Below are 19,012 nucleotides of genomic sequence, written 5' to 3'. Positions count from 1 at the left end.
GTAGTTATAGCAGTACATCAAGAGCTACAATGCATCCGGAAAGTATTCACAGCGCATCACTTTTTCCACATTTTGTTATGTTACAGCCTTATTCCAAAATGGATTAAATTAATTTTTTTCCTCAGAATTCTACACACAACACCCCATAATGACAACATGAAAAAAGTTTACTTGAGATTTTTGCAAATTTATTACAAATAAAAAAATTGAGAAAGCACATTCACATAAGTATTCATAGCCTTTGCCATGAAGCTCAAAATTGAGCTCAGGTGCATCCTGTTTCCCCTGATCATCCTTGAGATGTTTCTGCAGCTTGATTGAAGTCCACCTGTGGTAAATTCAGTTGATTGGACATGATTTGGAAAGGCACACACCTGTCTATAGAAGGTCCCACAGTTGACAGTTCATGTCCGAGCACAAACCAAGCATGAACTGTCAATGCACAAATCTGGTGAAAGTTACAGAAATATTTCTGCTGCTTTGAAGGTCCCAATGAGCACAGTGGCCTCCATCATCCGTAAGTGGAAGAAGTTCGAAATCACCAGGAGTCTTCCTAGAGCTGACCGCCCATCTAAACTGAGCGATCAGGGAAGAAGGGCCTTAGTCAGGGAGGTGACCAAGAACCCGATGGTCATTCTGTCAGAGCTCCAGAGGTCCTCTTCGGAGAGTGGAGAACCTTCCAGAAGGACAACCATCTCGGCAGCAATCCACCAATCAGGCCTGTATGGTAGAGTGGCTAGACAGAAGCTGCTCCTTAGTAAAAGGCACATGGCAGCCCGCCTGGAGTTTGCCAAAAGGCACCTGAAGGACTATCAGACCATGAGAAACAAAATTCTCTGGTTTGATGAGACAAAGATTGAACTCTTTGGTATGAATGCCAGGAGTCACGTTTGGAGGAAACCATGCACCGCTCATCACCAGGCCAATACCATCCCTACAGTGAAGCATGGTGGTGGCAGCATCATGCTGTGGGGATGTTTTTCAGTGGCAGGAACTGGGAGACTAGTCAGGATAAAGGGAAAGATGACTGCAGCAATGTACAGAGACATCCTGGATGAAAACCTGCTCCAGAGCGCTCTTGACCTCAGACGGCAACGGTTCATCTTTCAGCAGGACAATGACCCTAAGCACACAGCCAAGATATCAAAGGAGTGGCGTCAGGACAACTCTGTGAATGTCCTTGAGTGGCCCAGCCAGAGCCCAGACTTGAATTCGATTGAACATCTCTGGAGAGATCTTAAAATGGCAGTGCACTGACGCTTCCCATCCAATTTGATGGAGCTTGAGAGGTGCTGCAAAGAGGAATGGGCGAAACTGGCCAAGGATAGGTGTGCCAAGCTTGTGGCATCATATTCAAAAAGACTTGAGGCTGTAATTGCTGCCAAAGTTGCATCGACAAAGTCTTGAGCAAAGGCTGTGAATACTTATGTACATGTGATTTCTCCATTTTTTTTTATTTTTAATAAATTTGCAAAAACCTCAAGTAAACTTTTTTCACGTTGTCATTATGGGGTGTTGTGTGTAGAATTCTGAGGAAAAAAATGAATTTGATCCATTTTGGAATAAAACTGTAACGTAACAAAATGTGGAAAAAGTGATGCGCTGTGAATCCTTTCCGGATGCACTGTACTTAAAGGCACTTACAAAACTTGAAAGTAACATTTTTTAGTTTCTTGCCATCATAAACAGAATTCTACTTTTTGTACTGCAGAGATGATATCTGGTTTGATGATGTGAACCCAGATGATATTGAAATAGCTATTGGTCCAGAAGCTGCTGAAATTGCAAGGAGGAAGTATGGAGTGCAGAAAGTCGTATCACAAGAGGTCGAAAAAGTGTTAGTAAAAGACCGGGCATTTGAAGGGTGAGTTTATTTCTGTAATGATTTTCTTTGTGCATGACATGTGCCAACAATGTAAAAAGGTAAGCTTATATTTTGAATGATATGATAAATATTAATGTTGAAAAGGACTTCTATACAAACATAATTCTTGTTTAGCTTTTTAAAATGCATTCATGTTTCATTTATATTTTTGTTTAGTACTGTTAACTAGTTCCAGAAGCCAGAATGGAATTATCTGCATTTCCCTTTAACTTTAGATAGTTCAGTTGTTATGCCTTATACTAACTTATATTTGAAACAAAAACAATTCCTTTGTTACTTGATTGTTTTAGGCAGAACTTTGTTTTTCTGTTTCACACTGATGGAATAAAAGTTTTGATAGAATAAAGTTTTTTTGTAGATTGAACAGATTTGCTTTCCCCTTAATTAGAAATATTTTACTTTTATAGATCCCTTTAGAAGTAGTAGTAGTAGTTATTTCATGGTAAGAACTTTACCAATTTAAGACTGATCTCACTGAATTAAACTGTTTTTGTTCTTCAAGCCAAAGTCAGTGTGTGTAAGTTAAATGATACAGGGAGAAAATATGCAAGTTCTAATATGACACTATTTCATTGTGTGTTAACTAATGATGTGCATGTTAACATGAAAGTGTTAAAACATATTTACCGTACTTATTTGATTTTTTTTTTAACCATTTCTTTATTCTAACAGTGGAAAACAGTGTGAGACTTCCTGTTGTCCACTGCTGCTAGAAATTAGGGTTTATCCCAGTCCCATTTGTGTCTCAGTCATGTGCATGTGTTTTTGACAAAATAGTTTCCTTACTTGAAACTCTTACTATGAAAAATCAGGTTTAAAAAATGGATGAAAAGTTATCAGAGTCTTGCCTGTTCTAAACTATACAAAAATATTGGTTTAATTTTTCTTTTTTTATTGACATTTGTTTCCATATATTGTATTTAGTATCTGAATCTTATTGTTTTTAAAATTATTTTTTCTTTCTTTTTCAGCTTAACTAAAATTGTTGCAATGGATTGTGAAATGGTCGGAGTGGGACCTTCTGGAGAAGACAGCATTGCCGCTCGGGTGTCAATAGTGAATCACTTTGGAAAGTGTATTTATGATAAATATGTAAAGACTACAGAGAAAGTAACAGACTTCCGTACTGCCGTGAGTGGAGTAAGACCGGAACATTTAAGAAAAGGTTAGTGTTAGAAGCTTTCTAAGATTATGATTAGTAGTAGTAAAGGCATTGGGCATGAAACATACCAAGTAAGACTTCTGGTAAACTTTGAATTAGTCCAGACTAGCATGAATTCAGTGTGTTATGTTCCTTTCTGTTTTATCAAAAAGTGTCATATTAAAAAAAAAAGAATAGATTTTTTTTTCAGTTTTCTTTGAGAGTAAAGAGCATGCATTGTGGTTTAAAGCTAGCCTTCAAACTTAGTCCAAGTTAAACTTATGAAACAAGCAGTTATATGTTAGAAAGAAAGAGAGATGTACAATATTAACACTAGTGTTCTTCGTAAAGGTGAAGATTTTAAGATTGTTCAAAAAGAGGTGTCTGATATATTGAAGGGAAGAATTCTGGTTGGCCATGCCATCACCAATGATCTTAAGGTATGTTGGTTTAATACATTTTAATTCCAGCTGTGCATTTAAATTCATGGCCCAGTGTTGGTGTTTGCATAATTAGGCCATATAGATTGATTATAAATGATTTGTCTTACTCTCATTGAATGATAGAAAATTCTTGTAATATAGTGTTATAAATATGCAAACATTTTAATAATAAGCTAGTTAGTTCCTTATCAGATTATCTTCTAAATTCATAGGTGTATCCTCAAGTTCAAGTTTATTATCATATTTACACAGTAAAATAAGATTATCCCATTTCACTTTAGTATTTAGGGTAGTACAATACAAATTTCTAGCAATAAATACTACAGATTAGTTACATTATATACAATATCAGATGATATATATACGGGTAAAATTCCATTACAACAAACTCCCAGGGACCTAAAAAATATTTCGTTATAATGAGGTTCTGTGTTAATATAGTGCTTTCTTTAACTTGTGCCCAGGTATTTGCAATCATTTCAATAGCTTCTTTTGTGTTAATTTTAATTTCCTTCTGCCTACAAGTTATGCTGACAAGAATTTTTCTTAGCATTTCCTTGTGATAATACACTTTCCCGAACAACGATTGCAGCATCTGTGGAAGATTGTTTGTCCATTGCCAGGGCAGGGCAAAGATGGGCTCATAGCGCTGCAGTGAAATGACACAGAAGCAAATCATAAAAGATCGGGGTCATGCTATAAGTCCCTGTCTTGCACCCCAAAACATGAGGCTGAATCTCAGTACTTTAGGAAAACCAACATTATTCTGCTTGAAACAGGAACGGCACACTTATTTATTGTAGCGTGATCTACCACTCTGCTATACACAGACACAGCAATCAGGCTGCATCACCTATCAATATCTTTTCTGTTTGCTTTGGAGGAGAGACGCGGCATAACTGAGAGACGCAGAATATCTTTGAGCCAGCTGTTGCCCCGGCAACAGATAAACAGTCTTCCATAGATGCGAAGATCGGACTTCACGACGCTCTTCGGCATGTCACCCAGTTAGGGGAGGTCCCAAGAGAGTTTACAAACTTCATGTTTTCTTGAATGAGTGCCACATTGATAGGAATGTTTCTTGAACGAGCATCTCAGAACCACATAAAAACTGCTTTTTCGACATCTTCAAATGCAGCAGTTCATATACAATTGCAACCCAAGATTTTTTTCTTGTTTTGCTCAGTCTTTCAAGAAAGCTGACAGCATCGATGGCGAAATTCCGAATTCACGGGCATCTTTTTTTTTTTTTTTTGCCGCAATTGAGAAAAGTTTTTTTTCTCTAATATGAACTGTTATCGTTTTTTCATGTCTGCTATTTCTATAGAGGCTGACAATGAGTTAAATTCCAATGGATGTTTTTTAAATGTTGACGAATAATAAGCAAAAGGTATCACCGAAAACTGCAGGAAACAAAAAGGGAAAAAAAAAACGGTACGAGCAAAGTTCGAAGAAAGAAAAAAAAAATTAGTGTTTCTGTTTGGGGATCGTTGTGCACAACTGAACTGCAGTCACAGAACTCGCTGCTCTACAGATGATTCATTCAGGAATTTCAAGGTCTTTTGTGCACTTTGTTATAATGAAAGTATCTGCTGAATTTACTTTGTAGTAACAAGATTTCTATAGACTCGCGTCATATGGGGAAACTGTCGGGACCATAAAAATACTTCATTGTAATGAAAATTTTGTTGTAAAGATATTTGTCATCACGGAATTTTACCTGTATAGAGATAGATAGAGAATGATAGATATTGATATAATCAGTATGAGTGGCGTGCTATCTTGATATTTCCCTCTACTTTTACTTTTTTTCTTCAGGGGTAAGTGTACTCATCAGATTTGTTACCAGGTTGGACTACTGTCGCACCTTAAGATTAACACACACACACATACATAAATATACGCATACACACAAACCCTAACCACAAAAGTACCGTATGAAAGACATATACACATGCATGTTATTCTCTAGCATTTTAACCTACTCAAGTATCGTATGAATAACGCATGCCAAGTCCACTTTCACTAGTACTCCAAGGGACTTACTTATCATAGGCACGAACAAAGTGCAATGTCTTAGATCGGGGGTCCTCGATCACGGTCCTGGAGAGCCGCAGTGGCTGCAGGTTTTTGCTCCAACCCAGTTGCTTAATAAAAAGCACTTATTGCTAAAGTAACACTTCTGCTTCACTTTAGTGATTTTGAGCCCTTATTGCTTAATTTTGTCTTAAACAGCTATTTTAATTGCTCCTTATTATCAATAACATGCAAATGACAAGAGAGAGCAGCATTTCTCCATTTAGCTTATTTACATTTACACCTGTGTGTATTTATCTGCACTATTGGGTTTAATTAAATATTTGGAAGAAAAATGAAAAGAAAAAAGTGAAGGACTGAGAATTACTCGTCCATTTTAGCCTTCAAATCATTTGCATGATAGAAAGGGAAAGAAAATCTAGGATATGAGAATGACCTGACATAGCAGAGTTAATTTAATTTCATAGCTTGTTAGTGCTTTATTGGCAAGAATTGCTTTCTAATTAAGCAACCAGGTCAGAACAAAAACCTGCAGCCACTGCGGCTCTCCAGGACTGGGATTGAGGACCCATGTTAGATATATCTCAGACCTAAATATTATCTTTGGTCTCCAAGAATATATTCAGTCATACAAAGGTGCAACATCCCTGGCTATAGGCCATTTATCAACCAATGAATGTTTTCAGGATTCCCACATGTCCTGGAAAACCTGAAAATTTTGAGGGTTATTTTCCAGTCATTGAAATGACCTGGAAACTGAACGAAATGGCCAAATGTCCTGGAAATAATCTTTCTTGTCCTGGAATTTTATTTCTGTTTTCGCTTTTTAATTTTTCTGTTTGAAACAGCTTGCTGTTCGTAAGTCTAGATATGATGACAGCTGAGCTAGGTCGTGGCCTCTGCTGCGCAATGTCTCCACCTGCTGAGACATGTATAGGCAATTATATATGAGTTTTGACCCTCGTTGCTCTAGCTTGTCAGTAGCTGACAGGAGAACAACAGAACATCAGTTCATCACTTGAAATTTCTGCTGAGTGCATGACTGTACGTGCATATGGTGCAACTGACAGTTTAGTTACTTCATACCGTCTGATGTAGACCCAGGTCGCATATTAAACATGTCAAGTAAATTGGCGATGCTAATTTCTGTTAGCCTGTTAATGGCAATTCCCATTAGATGTTAGCATAGTGCTAATTGTCTAATGACGGTAATCAGAATACTTTATTGATCCCGGAGGAAATTGCTTAATCAATCTAAAATCATTTTATAGGCCTACGTGGTCCCACTGTTAAGCAAATAAATTCAGTGAACCAAACCTAAAACAGCACGAACACGATAACAGTCTTAAAAAGAATTAGACTAAGAGCTACTGCTTTCATTTAAAACAAATAGGGCTTAGGCTACTTGAAGCCTACATCTAAATGCCTGTTCTTGTGTGTTTGTGTAGGTTCGTGTGATAGCCTTGCAGCCGAGCAATCGCCACACAATAAATATTACTTGGCTTGTGCTGTTTATTTGCACAACTGAACACGCTTAACAGCTCCTGGCTCAACTTCTTATTCTAGCTTGCTTCCATTATTCCACAGAACGTTAGCTCCCTCTAGAGGAATTATATGGGTATGCGTTCACATTAAGTTTACCACAGTTAGCCTACAGAAAATCTGTACTGGATCAGTATTTCTATTTAGCGTACATTTTTGTACATTACTGTATTTAATGTTTTTGACACTAATAGGCAGTGTTGCAGGAAAAATAGTAGCCTACAATGGTTAATTTAGAGAATGTATTTTTAATTACAGAAGTGAGGGAAAGCCGAATCATGTCAAGGAGGTGTACGTTTAAGGAGGAATGGAAGATAAATCCTGAGTTCAGGGACTGGATAGGACATGTGACAGATAATGTACATCGGGCATACTGCAAGATATGCAAGAAAGCTTTTGATGTAGGCAACTTGGGCATTTCTGCTGTTAAAAGCCATGCCAAAGGACAGGGATACAAGAGGGTCATGTCAAGTCAAGGCACAGGACCACGCATGACTGATTTCATCAATCAATCTCCCACCCCCCAAAATTCTGAAGCTAGCAGACAGGTAGCAGAATCAGAGAGTCAAGGAAGCAGCAAGGTCCAGCCATCAACTTCTGTAACTCCACCTCAAGCTACACCCACAATCGGAGCTCATTTTTCAAGTGAAGCTGTTTAAGAAGCAGAGATCCGCTGGGTGATTAAAGTGGCCCTTACCAAATATTCTTTCAATTTCTGTTCAGATATGGGTTCATTGTTTCACCTGATGTTTCCAGATAATGAAAAATTCTCATTTGGTGCAACAAAAGCAGCATATCTGATGTGTTTTGGCCTTGCACCATATTTCAGAGACAAGCTAGTGAAAGACATTAGACAGTCCAACTGCTATACCATTTCATTTGATGAATACCTCAACAAAATAACACAGACCGAGCAGATGGATGTGCTTGTGCGGTACTGGAGTGATAATGAAGAAAAGGTAGTTGTGCATTATCCCAGGACTCTAGGGCACACACAATCAGAGAGGCTTGTTGAGAGCATTAAAGTTTCCCTCTCTCCACTTGATCCAAACAAGCTCCTGCAAATCTCGATGGATGGACCAAGTGTCAACAAAAAATTTTTGAGATTATTTGAAGAAGACAGGTCTAAGGAGGCCCCAGATATTAGAAGCTTGATAAACCTAGGAACCTGTGGTCTTCATACAGTTCATGGAAGCTTCCAACAAGGCGAGAAAGAAAGTGGATGGAAGATAGGTGACAAACTAAGAGCCCTTTGGCAGCTTTTTCATGACACACCAGCCAGACGGGATGACTTTATTGAAATTACCAAAACATCAACATTCCCTCTAAAATTCTGTGCTCACAGGTGGGTGGAGGACTTGCCAGTGGCAGAGAGAGCACTTAAGATGTGGCCACATGTTGAAATATTTGTCGACAATTACAAGAAACTGCCAAAGAGTAAAATGCCAACGTCAACATCATACACTGTGGTCAGAGAGGCTGTTGGTGACTATGACGATGTGGGTTCTGGCTCCACACTCCCATCTGATTTTGGGAACCCTTGAACCCAACACCGTCGGTAATGTTACCGATGGTGTTGGTTTCAAGGGTTCCCAAAATCAGATGGGAGTGTGGAGCCAGAACCCACATCGTCACATTTGGTGGCAGCGGTGGGATGAGCTAGCAGTGGAGGCCAGAAGAGGAGACAGAACAGCAAGCGGGATTGGTACCTGAATTTTTGTGGAACCCATGTACCCAAGCCGGAGGAGGACATTTTTAAGAGACTGAGCTTTTTAAGGACATTTATTTATTGCTGTCATTTTTATGTCTTTTAAAGTTCTTATTCTTTTAATGTCCTGTTTTAATGAAGGGGGCTTGGGTTGGTTTGTTTTAGTGGGATTGTTTTAGTGCTTTTATTGGTTTTAGTGCAGTGTAGAGTGGCCGAGTTGTGGACCTGAGCTCCAGTTGCATTGGGTTGGCAGTGGTGTGGAGCCTTCCCATGCAACTGGAGTTTTATGGGGGGTGGAACGTGGTGTTATGGGTCCACAGCTCGTTGAGCAAAAGCCATTCGTTTTAAATAAATGATCGCAGCGCTCGCGGCTTAGCGAGGGGACGTTGGGCCATATCACATTCGTGATTGTCCCGCGGCTAATGCTGCAGCTGCTGTGGCCCTCATCATTTTAAAAGAAGCACGAGTCGGTTGTGGGGGAAAAAGGGAGATCAAAGAATTGGAGATCGAGAGAGGAAAAGAAAGGAAAAAAGAGGACGGAGGTTGTAGGGAGCGAGGAAGCAGGCGGTGCAGGAGAGACAGACACGCGGTGCGTGCGTGTGGTGAGCACGTGATCGAGCGCTCGAGGGCAGCTGCGAGGAAGCTGGGTGTTAGGCCGTCACCCAGGTATTTGAATTGACTTTGCTCCCGCTGAGCGAACAGGTAGCGGGAGTGACCAGGTGAAAGCGACGAGCCGCAGAATGTCGCGGAAAGGCAGCGGTAGTCGGGAGGCTTGGTGGTGGAGTCCCCAACGTGGGCGACCTGGCCGTTGGTGGACATCAAGTCTCGGGGACTGGGATGAGTGCCAGACCTGAGCCAGGGATCGGGAGGTATCGAGTCTCGTGTGTGTGTGAGAGAAGAGGACAGCTGCAGAGAGCGTCTCGCCTGCTGCAAAGCCCTATTGGGAGAAGCAGGTGAGACACTAACATAGAAGAGCACCAGACTTGTTGTTTTTTTTAAAGGCTGCTTCCTAAGATTTTACCTCTGGTTTTAAAGGATTGTGTTTTTTTCTAGTGTTTTAACCTCCACGTTTTCATTTTAAGGATTATTTATTTATTTATTTGAACTTGGAAACACTGCACTATTTATTTGTGGACACTATTGTTTTGATGGAATGTTTTTAATAAAAGCACTGTTTCACTTTTAACCATCCCCTTGCTCAGATGCTCAATTATTGCCTTCACTGACTAGCTCATCGGTAACATTACCGACGGTGTTGGGTTCAAGGGTTCCCAAAATCAGATGGGAGTGTGGAGCCAGAACCCACATCGTCACAGTGACCCCCTTTTTGAGGCAAAATTAGTTTTTTGCCTATGTGGCAAGGCAGCTGAAACCCTTTCTTGAGACTTTCCAGACTGATGCCCCCATGATGCCATTTTTGGCAAAAGACCTTCAGGCCCTTCTGAAGAGTTTGATTTCATGCTTTATGAAGAGGGAGGTACTGGATAACATCAAAACACCTGTCCAAATGCTTAAAATTGATGTACTGGACAAAACACTCCATTTGCCACTGAAAGAGGTGGATCTTGGCTTTGCCACCAAACAAGCTCTTGAGAAAGCCTCAGAGAAGCTGCTTGAAAAACCGCTGCCGGGTCAACAATTCCGGAGAGAATGTGTAGCCTTCCTGTCCGCAACAGCAAAGAAACTGCTGGACAAATGCCCTTTGAATTATGCAGCAGTAAGGCACATGGCATACCTAGATCCAGTAACTATGATCAGCGATGAAAGGCGTGCCATCTCCATGTTTGAGAAGCTCTTACAGCTGCTTCTTAACGCCAAATGGCATACAGCAGAGGACTGTGACCAAATCCTGAGTGAGTACAAGATGTTCCTCACTGAAATGATGCAGCATCATAAGGAGGAATTTCAAGGGTATAGAAGTAGCTCCTGTCGGCTGGACACATTCATGGGGAGATTTGCTGGTGACAAAACAGAGTACGCAATTCTGTGGAAATCAATGAAAGACCTGTTCACATTGTCACATGGGCAAGCAGCGGTCGAAAGAGGGTACTCTGTGAATAAGGACATGCTGGTTACAAATCTGAAAGGAAGGACTCTGATGTATCTTCGCCTAATCCAAGATTCTTTGACTGGTGGCTCATTTGATGGAGTATTGCCAAAGCCCCTCTTGCAGCATTGCAGAAATGCCAGGATGCGATATGTCCAATACCTTGATGATGAAAAAAAGAAGAAAAAGGAAACTGAAAATGACAAGCAAAGAGAAGAGCTCCGCTCTGAAATCACAAAAGTGGCAGCAAAGAGACAGAAAATAATCACTAGCATTAAGGCAATGCAAGAAGGAGCAGATGCAATGGCAGAGAAGGCTGAGAGAAAACAGGACTTTACACTGCTCACAAAATCTAATGCCTATCGTAAAAGTGTTGCTGAAAAAAAGAAAGAGGTCATCAGTCTGGATGCAGTTTTATCAGACCTCAAGGAGCAACACCAGCATTGTTTCTAAACCAAGGCCTACACCAGATGCCTTTTTCATAGGTTACACTACAGTGACTTATAGATTGTTTTTTTTTTCCAATATACTGGAGTTCAGGCTCTTATCCTTTGTTCCTAGTATTCTTTCTAGTTTAACCAAGTTTTCAACTCAGGAATTGATGGCAAGGCTGTCATGATTTTAAAATGGATGTATTTTGCTTCTTTTCCCACAAAGATAAGTTCTTTATTATAATCTTTGTCGTTGACTTATGCAAATTCTACAGCTGCTGTATTCCCAGTACAGCTACCAGTTGAAAGTTAACTCTGACTTTGTTTTGGCGCGTGACAATTGTTGCATATATTAGTGTTATAGGCATCATACACATGATATAGGCAATAAATTGGCTTTATGCAGTTTTGTTTAATACAAACATTGTACATAAATTTATTTGATACAAACAATGACATAATATGTAATATGCAAGTAACTTTTACTGAAATTAGGTCACTATGGTAGCCTATTTCATGGTGTGATCAACAGATCTATACTGAACATTATGGAATTGCTCAGTATATGTCAGTGTTTGGATAGTTTTCCACAATCCAAGAGGCATTTATTTCTTTAAAAGAGTTTTGCAGTTTAAAACAGTGTGTAACAAAAAGAGGTCAAACAACTCCATTATACATCAGTGCATTAATTGGTGTTGCCTTTATGTAATTTAGCATATCGGTGACACTAAGTCCCTGCATAATCAAAGAGAAATGAAATTGGCGTTAAGCCTGCGACTAAAGTGTATGACTGTATGACCAGATCCTGTTATGAATTTCCGGAAAAAGCTCCTGGAAATGTCCTGGAAAATGATTCCTTAAAAAGAGTGGGAACCCTGTTTTTTTACTTTAGCACACTGTTTATTATACGACAGAGCTGTATGTCCTTGGCTTGATAAACCTCGCAGCTCAGATCATATGTCACTTCCTACTGCTCCAGGTGCTCTAAAAAATTACCTTATTACCTCAATCACTCTAGATCTGAAGACAAAGTATAGAAAGGTAAAAACAATGTAGTATTTATTTATTAAAGAACAATGATACCAGTAGAAAAAAGCATAAAAGAAAATGTGGATAGCAATGTCTGAATATATATATATATATTTAGTCTTTAGAAAAAGCTTATGAAAAGTTAAAGATGTCAAAGATGAATGTCCCAGGGCAGCGTTGATTTAGTAATTGATATTCACGGAATTCTTTAGGTGACAAACAGATGAAAACATTCACACGTAGCTGGTGCCCTCTCCTGACGTCACTCTGTCTTCTCCTCTTGACGTCCCTCTTGCCCTCTTCTGACTATGCTTTGTCCTCTTCTAATGTTGCTCTTAGACAAGGCATATTTATTATAAAATTTTCCAAGGAGGCTTCGCAACATGTGATTATTACATACTCTGATTAGCTGGCTGTCAATATGATGATGGATGAATTTGCTCAAACGTTTTAATCTGTTTGAATAGTCCATTTCCCAAATAAAGTTTTTGATGTTTTAAGAGCCTTCTTTTCCCAAGCTCTAAACCGATTTAGTCCTGGTGCCCATTTCTTCACAGGTGATAAAATCATCAATACAGCTTGAGACATCTCCTGAACTCCTGTTCAGTTCAAACAGATGTCACACAATTCAGGAAAGCACAATACTTTGAAGTTAAACTGCCCATGCAAGTGTCCTGTATTTAAGTTAATTTTATTTGGCTTGAGCAAAATACAATGGAAATATAGACAAAAATATGCTGATTTTGTACACCTCAACAAGTGACTTTATGTATCCATATCAGCCCGGAGTTAAAAACTGTCCCTAAATCTAGTGGTGCAAGTGCTACAATTTGCCAGAATGGAGGAGTAAGAAAGGTTGCTGTGCAGGATAGCTGAGATGTTTAATAGCACCATTTGCCTTTCTGAGGCAAAGTATGTTATATAGTATGCGTACTCAACAGAACAGAACAATGTAGCAGTAATATTCAGAGCCAATTTTACCAGCTCTATAAAGCCTGTTCTTCTGAACTAAGCAGATTTCCTTACCATATGAGAATACTATGTGTCTGCGAGAATCGATTTCACTGTGTAAAAGTTGTTAAGCATGGAGACTTTCAGACTTTAGTTGGACATCTGAAGTAATAAAGAAATTGGTTAGTCATCTTGACAGTACCTAATATTGTGCCCACTTAAATCATTCATGATCAATGTAGCATTCTTAACAATGTACTCTAGATGTGGTCTACCTTCTGCTTCCTGAAATCTAGAATCATCTGCTTGGTTTTGCTGATACTAAGGAGTGACATCTGTAAGCCATTTCATAATCGGTGATAGTCATTCTTATGATTGTGGTATCACCAACAAAGAAAGTCTTCCCATATTGAGGAGCTTTGTTGTTAGCTTTGATGGAACAAGTGATAAATGTTCATGTGTATTTTGTAAACTGTTACTATGGCACAGCAGTTTTTATTATCTGGATGAGCCAGGATGTTATAGGCTGTAAGGAGATAGGCTGGTTGTGGAGATAAGCCAATTGATGATAATTCAGATTATCTAAAATATTATGTTTAATGTGTCCCCAGCATCACACTTTCAAAGTGTTTCATCACAATGCAAGCAAGTGCCGCTGGTCAGCAATGATTAAGAAAGTTCACTTATGTGTTATTTGGTGCAGAGGCACTTTTTGTCTGTTTGAAGCAGGTGAGAGTCATAGATTCTGTCAGTGAGGGATTGAGAATTTTCATTAAAATTCTGGATACTGAGTTTTTTTTTTTTTTAAATTAGTCCAGAGAATTCATGTAGACTTGTTGCTTTACAGATATTCACTGGTTTAAAAAATCCATTTATGTCCAACTCTGAAGAGATCTGCATTAAAGAACCTTGGTTGTCACAGTCATTGCAAGTGTGGATGCCATTAAGTTCAGCTGGGAGAGTTAACTTAGATGTGATTGAATGAGACTTTAATTTTCATTAATCATTACACATTTTTATGTTCTGCCACATCTCACGGGCATCATGGATGCCACTGCATTCAGTTTTCATTTAATTTTGTTTCTATATTGTTGACCTGAAATGTGTTAGCATGAGTCTTCATTAAACAATGGATGGCACTAGTAATGCATGTTTTGCTATTAGGAAATTGTTTTTGCAGATACATAATCAACTGCACTTTTTTGTTGAATCTGGTGACGACAGTTGAATACCAATTTCAAAGAGGAATCTCTAAACATATCCCAGGTTATAGATTCAAAACAATCCAATATTTTCCTTTGTAATTTTTATGGTTGTCACAATGCCAAAATTTCAAACTTCAATATGATACTAAGAAAAATATTGAATTTTGAAACAATTTTCATTACCCAATACAGTATATAATGTTACTCAATAAAAATGTTTTTAAATAAATTGCAATTCTGTATGCACTTTAAGTCGTGCAATCTCTTATAAAAGATATGAGTAAATTTGCTACAAACAGTAAGAAGTAAACAAGTTAAATCCAAGTATATGAGCACATGGAGAAGTAGTGCCACTGTTTATGCAAATGAGCACTGAAAAGTTTGCGTCTTACATATGAATTAGTATTATTAATAACAATTGCACATATTAAGGCAATATGCTGTAGCAGCACTCTTTGTGGCATGGTTTTAAAAATCAAGGGAGAGAAGGAGCACCCTATTGTTGTCCCTGAGTGAACAGCACAGATGCAAACCCCTGCATTAAATGTTTAATTGACTACAAAAAACCTTTTACCCTGTAGAAGAAAACAAACCTCACATCCCTCCTTCAGATGCAACAGCTTACAGACTTATTCTGATTAATGTTTCCATAATTTAGAAATAAGATTCAAACCTCTCAAAATTCTTTGTATTTAATTGCTTATCGAAACTTCAAGTGTTTGGCTAAATAGGATTTGTTAGCCCTTTTAGTTGTTGTGGTGTGGTAGGAAATCTTGCATACAGGCTTGGATGTGTGTTTTTGTCCCCATTTGGGACAAAGCCAAAGTATTTCCATATGCCATTCCGGCTGTCCTGTTTATCAGTTATGCATTCTGGTGAAAGCTCTGATGGTGCTGAAGCTGCCATCTTTGTAATACTTACGGGTGAGTGTAAACAGGGCTGCAGCTCTAGCCATACCCATTGGTATTCTGCGAGGTTCAGCGACACTAAAATTAAACTTTTTGCCTTGAACACTAAGTGGTATGTGTGGTGTAAATTTAACACTGCACAGCAGTTGGTATCACTGCCCCTACTGTAAAATGTGGAGGTGGCAGCAGCATCATCTTGTGGGGATGCTTTTCAGCAGCAGGTACTTGTAATCTGGTCAGGATTGATAGGAAGACCAATGCTGCACAATATTGACAGAATGAATTCTTACAAATTTATTAACTGTAATTTTCTTTCTTTCGAACCATTATGAAAAAAGTTTTGGATTTACAAATAAAAAATCCTATTTAAACTGATCAAAATGATGTCAGTTACTTATGTGAAAAGGTGAGTTGAGGGCAGAATACTTTCCATTCATTGTAACTGTGTAAACACAGAAAAAAGTAAAGCAATATAAAAGTCAGTGAGTGCATTTGTTTTTTCCTTGATAAGTTTTGTAACTGCATTTTGCTGTGAGGCAAGTCACCTATGCCAGTCTGCCTTTCCTCTGCAAGAACCAGTTTTTTGTTGTATTCAGAACACAGGCTAATGTGCGGAAACATTTCTACCAATAATCGCATTTATAGCTTCTGAATTTGATCTATGACAAGTTAATAGTTTTATATTATAAAGAAATCAACTGTTGATGATTAAATCAGTGTTTAATAGATATTTGAAAAAGTGTATTGGGGGTTCAGTAGTAATGTGCCTCACTGGCTTTACCAGCGGTTAAATGAAGCAGTTTTATGTCCTCTGCAGTGTTGAAAGAGAGGCAATATTTTTGGGAGGAAAAGGACAAATAAAATATAAACAAATAAAGCTTGTCTTTTTCTCAATTTAGAAAGTGCAGAGGGACATCTTCAGTGATTATATGACTGGCTTCTGGGGAACATCGTGGCAGGTTTCGTGCGAGAGTGAAAAAATAGCTCTGCCATTGTCTGGCCGGAATGGTGTAGTTCGTCTCCCACTCGTGTGTGTGAGCGCCTCCCATGACCTCATAGTGCTGAAAGTGCAAGAGAGAGTGCGAAGTGTCTTAGTTTCAGCCTGCCGCAGCTTATAAGGAAATGTCTGTCCTGTCTGTCGTCTCAGAGCAGCGTGAAGTTTTTTTTTTTCAACCCCCACCCAAGTGGCTAGAGTGCCAGTCCTGCCATCAAACCCCATAATTTCTCTGCAAGTTGGAGGACCACTTCCAGGGCTGGATGCAGTTTAATGTCATACCCAGGATGAGGGGTGACTGGATTCCTAAAAACTGCTTTGTTGAGGTCCCAACAGCATTAAATAATTGATTAATTGGGCAATTATTGTTTTGATTAATAGATAAATTAAGGGCTTTAAAAAATGCAGCATTTGTGCAGATATTTTATTCAAAAATTAAAAAGGTTTTATTTCTTGCAAAATACTTTCCTTCATAAAACTAGTAAAAGTGTGCTCTTAAATTAAATTTGACAAAAAAAAGTCTATAGCAACAAGTGTTGTTACTAACTGTAAGGTTTAGCTTAACATTTTTCAGGGTTGTTATCAAGGAGGCCAAAGGCTGTAACCATTGCTGAGTGTCAACAAAAGTTGCCTGGTGTTATTGTTTGATTCTTATCCTCTAAATGGCAACAAAGACTTCAGGGTAAACTGAATCGCTTTCAATTAAAGAAGCACTCTGCAAAGAAGTCATGTATATTGTTGATGACTTGGTTTCTGCACTGTGAGATGGGGCTTTTGAAATGGTGTAAAAACAGAATAAGGTGACATTAAGGGAATGTATGAGAAATCACCATTACTCCAATGTGTTTTCTTTTCCAGTGCTCAGAGTTGAGTTCTTGTACCAATAGAGCTAATATATACAGATTTTGCAAGAGACTTCCTCCCATATGTGAACTTGAAATGAGTGCATACTTTTGAATTCTTTGGTCTTTGAACCTTCACCTTATTTACATCCTCTGTCTGTACCATTCCTCAAAATATGATTAACATTACTCTGGTTGATGAAGTGATGCACCTAATATGTAACAATTCAGCTAACTGATAAAATTCTTTAGCAACTCTTTTCATCAGCTGTTACTGTCAATTTCATTAACAATTTCAGACATTAATCTGAAAAACATGGGACAGCTCTCTTGGAAGGTTAAACATACGGGAACTGGCAGCTGATCATTAAAGGAATATATATTTCTAACCCCATGTAGAAAAGTTTTTAATCTCGTGTTTTCATGTAGAATGGAGAGCAAAAGTTTCATATAATACTAGCCAGCATGGTGGTGCAATGGTAGTACCACTGCCCCACAACAAGGAGACTGGGGTTCACGTTCTGGGTCTTCGATGTGTAGAGATTACATGTTCTCCTCATGTATGTTTGGGGGTTCTCCTGCAGCTCTGGTTTCTTTTTCACTCAAGGACTATGGTTTCTGATACAGCTGACAAAACATGGAAGCACCACAAGGAACAGTCCAGTCTCCTTTTTTGTTTACTCTGTACACCTCAGACTATAAATATAATACCAGGTCATATGACTTGCAAAAATTCCCAGATGATTCTGCACTTATTGGGTGTTTTGATAAAGGGGATGAGACAAGAGTGTAGGAGTCCGGTGGAGAACATTGTTTCTTTGGTGCACTTTCTCCACACCAAAGAGCCTCTATGTCTGGTCATTATTCAAAGAGTGGATGTAGAGGGGGTCCACATTAATGACAGGTTGGACTGGTCTCAGAACACAGGGGAACTGTATAATAAAGGGCAGAACATGCTCTTTTTCCATTAGAAGACTGACTTCTTTTAATGTGGGAAGTGACATCCTACACATCTTCTACAACTCTGTGATGACCAGTGCAATTTTCTACACTGTGGTGTGCTGGGCTGATAACATCACTTTAAGAGAGGTGCACTGAATCAACAAGCTAATTAAAAGGGCAACCTCAGTTATGGGACGCACTCTGGACCCCTTGGCGGTAGTAGCAAAGAAGAGAGTTAAAACAAAACTGAGTGCCGTTATGAACAATGTTGCACATCCTCTCTCTGACACAGTAACACTGAGGACTTTCAGTCGACGAATTATTCAGCAAAAGTGTGTCAAGAAACTATACTGGGGCTCCTTTATACCAACAGCAATACAGGGTGAGGCAGAAAGGACGGATATCTTTGAAATGGCTAGAACTCACCACTAGGTGGAGTGACAGATGTGCGATAGGTGGCATTAGGTTCGCAAAGTCTTAGCATTTTTTTTATTTTCTTTTAAGTCGAAACCATGGAGCCTTGGACGATAGAACACCGCATTTTTGCGTACAACTGTTTTGTCAAGAACAACCAATCTATTACCGCAGTTCAGCGTGAATTTTGTTGCCATTTCAATATCCACAGAAATAAAGCTGTTCCCGCTTGTAATACTATCTTACGTTGGGTTAAAGCACTTCATACATGAGGTACAGTAATGAACAAAAGAGCGCCGGGGGCTACACGAATGGCACGTACCCCTGAAAATGTGGAAAGCGTAGTCCAATTCGATCTGCTCTGAAGCATTCTTCTGATCTTGGCCTCAGTAATCGTTCGGTAAGGCATATTTTGCATTTAGACCTGCATTTCCATCCCTACAAATTGTCAAATGTTATTTCAATATGAACTCAAATCTTTCAATAAATTTCT

The 19,012-nt window shown here is 38.9% G+C and overlaps 1 protein-coding gene across 3 annotated transcripts in view; it reads left to right on the top strand.

The window, feature by feature from the left end:
* rexo4 (REX4 homolog, 3'-5' exonuclease) overlaps positions 1 to 19,012 on the top strand; it is a 61,938-nt gene that overhangs the window by 34,293 nt on the left and 8,633 nt on the right. For all 3 annotated transcript variants that reach the window (XM_039763876.1, XM_039763875.1, XM_039763878.1), the window contains exons 4-6: positions 1,712 to 1,864; positions 2,857 to 3,050; positions 3,378 to 3,466. In XM_039763876.1, coding sequence (XP_039619810.1) covers positions 1,712 to 1,864; positions 2,857 to 3,050; positions 3,378 to 3,466 — 436 coding nt within the window. The remainder of the gene's footprint in view (positions 1 to 1,711; positions 1,865 to 2,856; positions 3,051 to 3,377; positions 3,467 to 19,012) is intronic.

Source organism: Polypterus senegalus, chromosome 9 (genome assembly GCF_016835505.1).
Source record: "Polypterus senegalus isolate Bchr_013 chromosome 9, ASM1683550v1, whole genome shotgun sequence".
Classification (NCBI taxonomy): domain Eukaryota; kingdom Metazoa; phylum Chordata; class Cladistia; order Polypteriformes; family Polypteridae; genus Polypterus; species Polypterus senegalus.
This window is presented reverse-complemented; position numbering and strand designations above follow the sequence as displayed.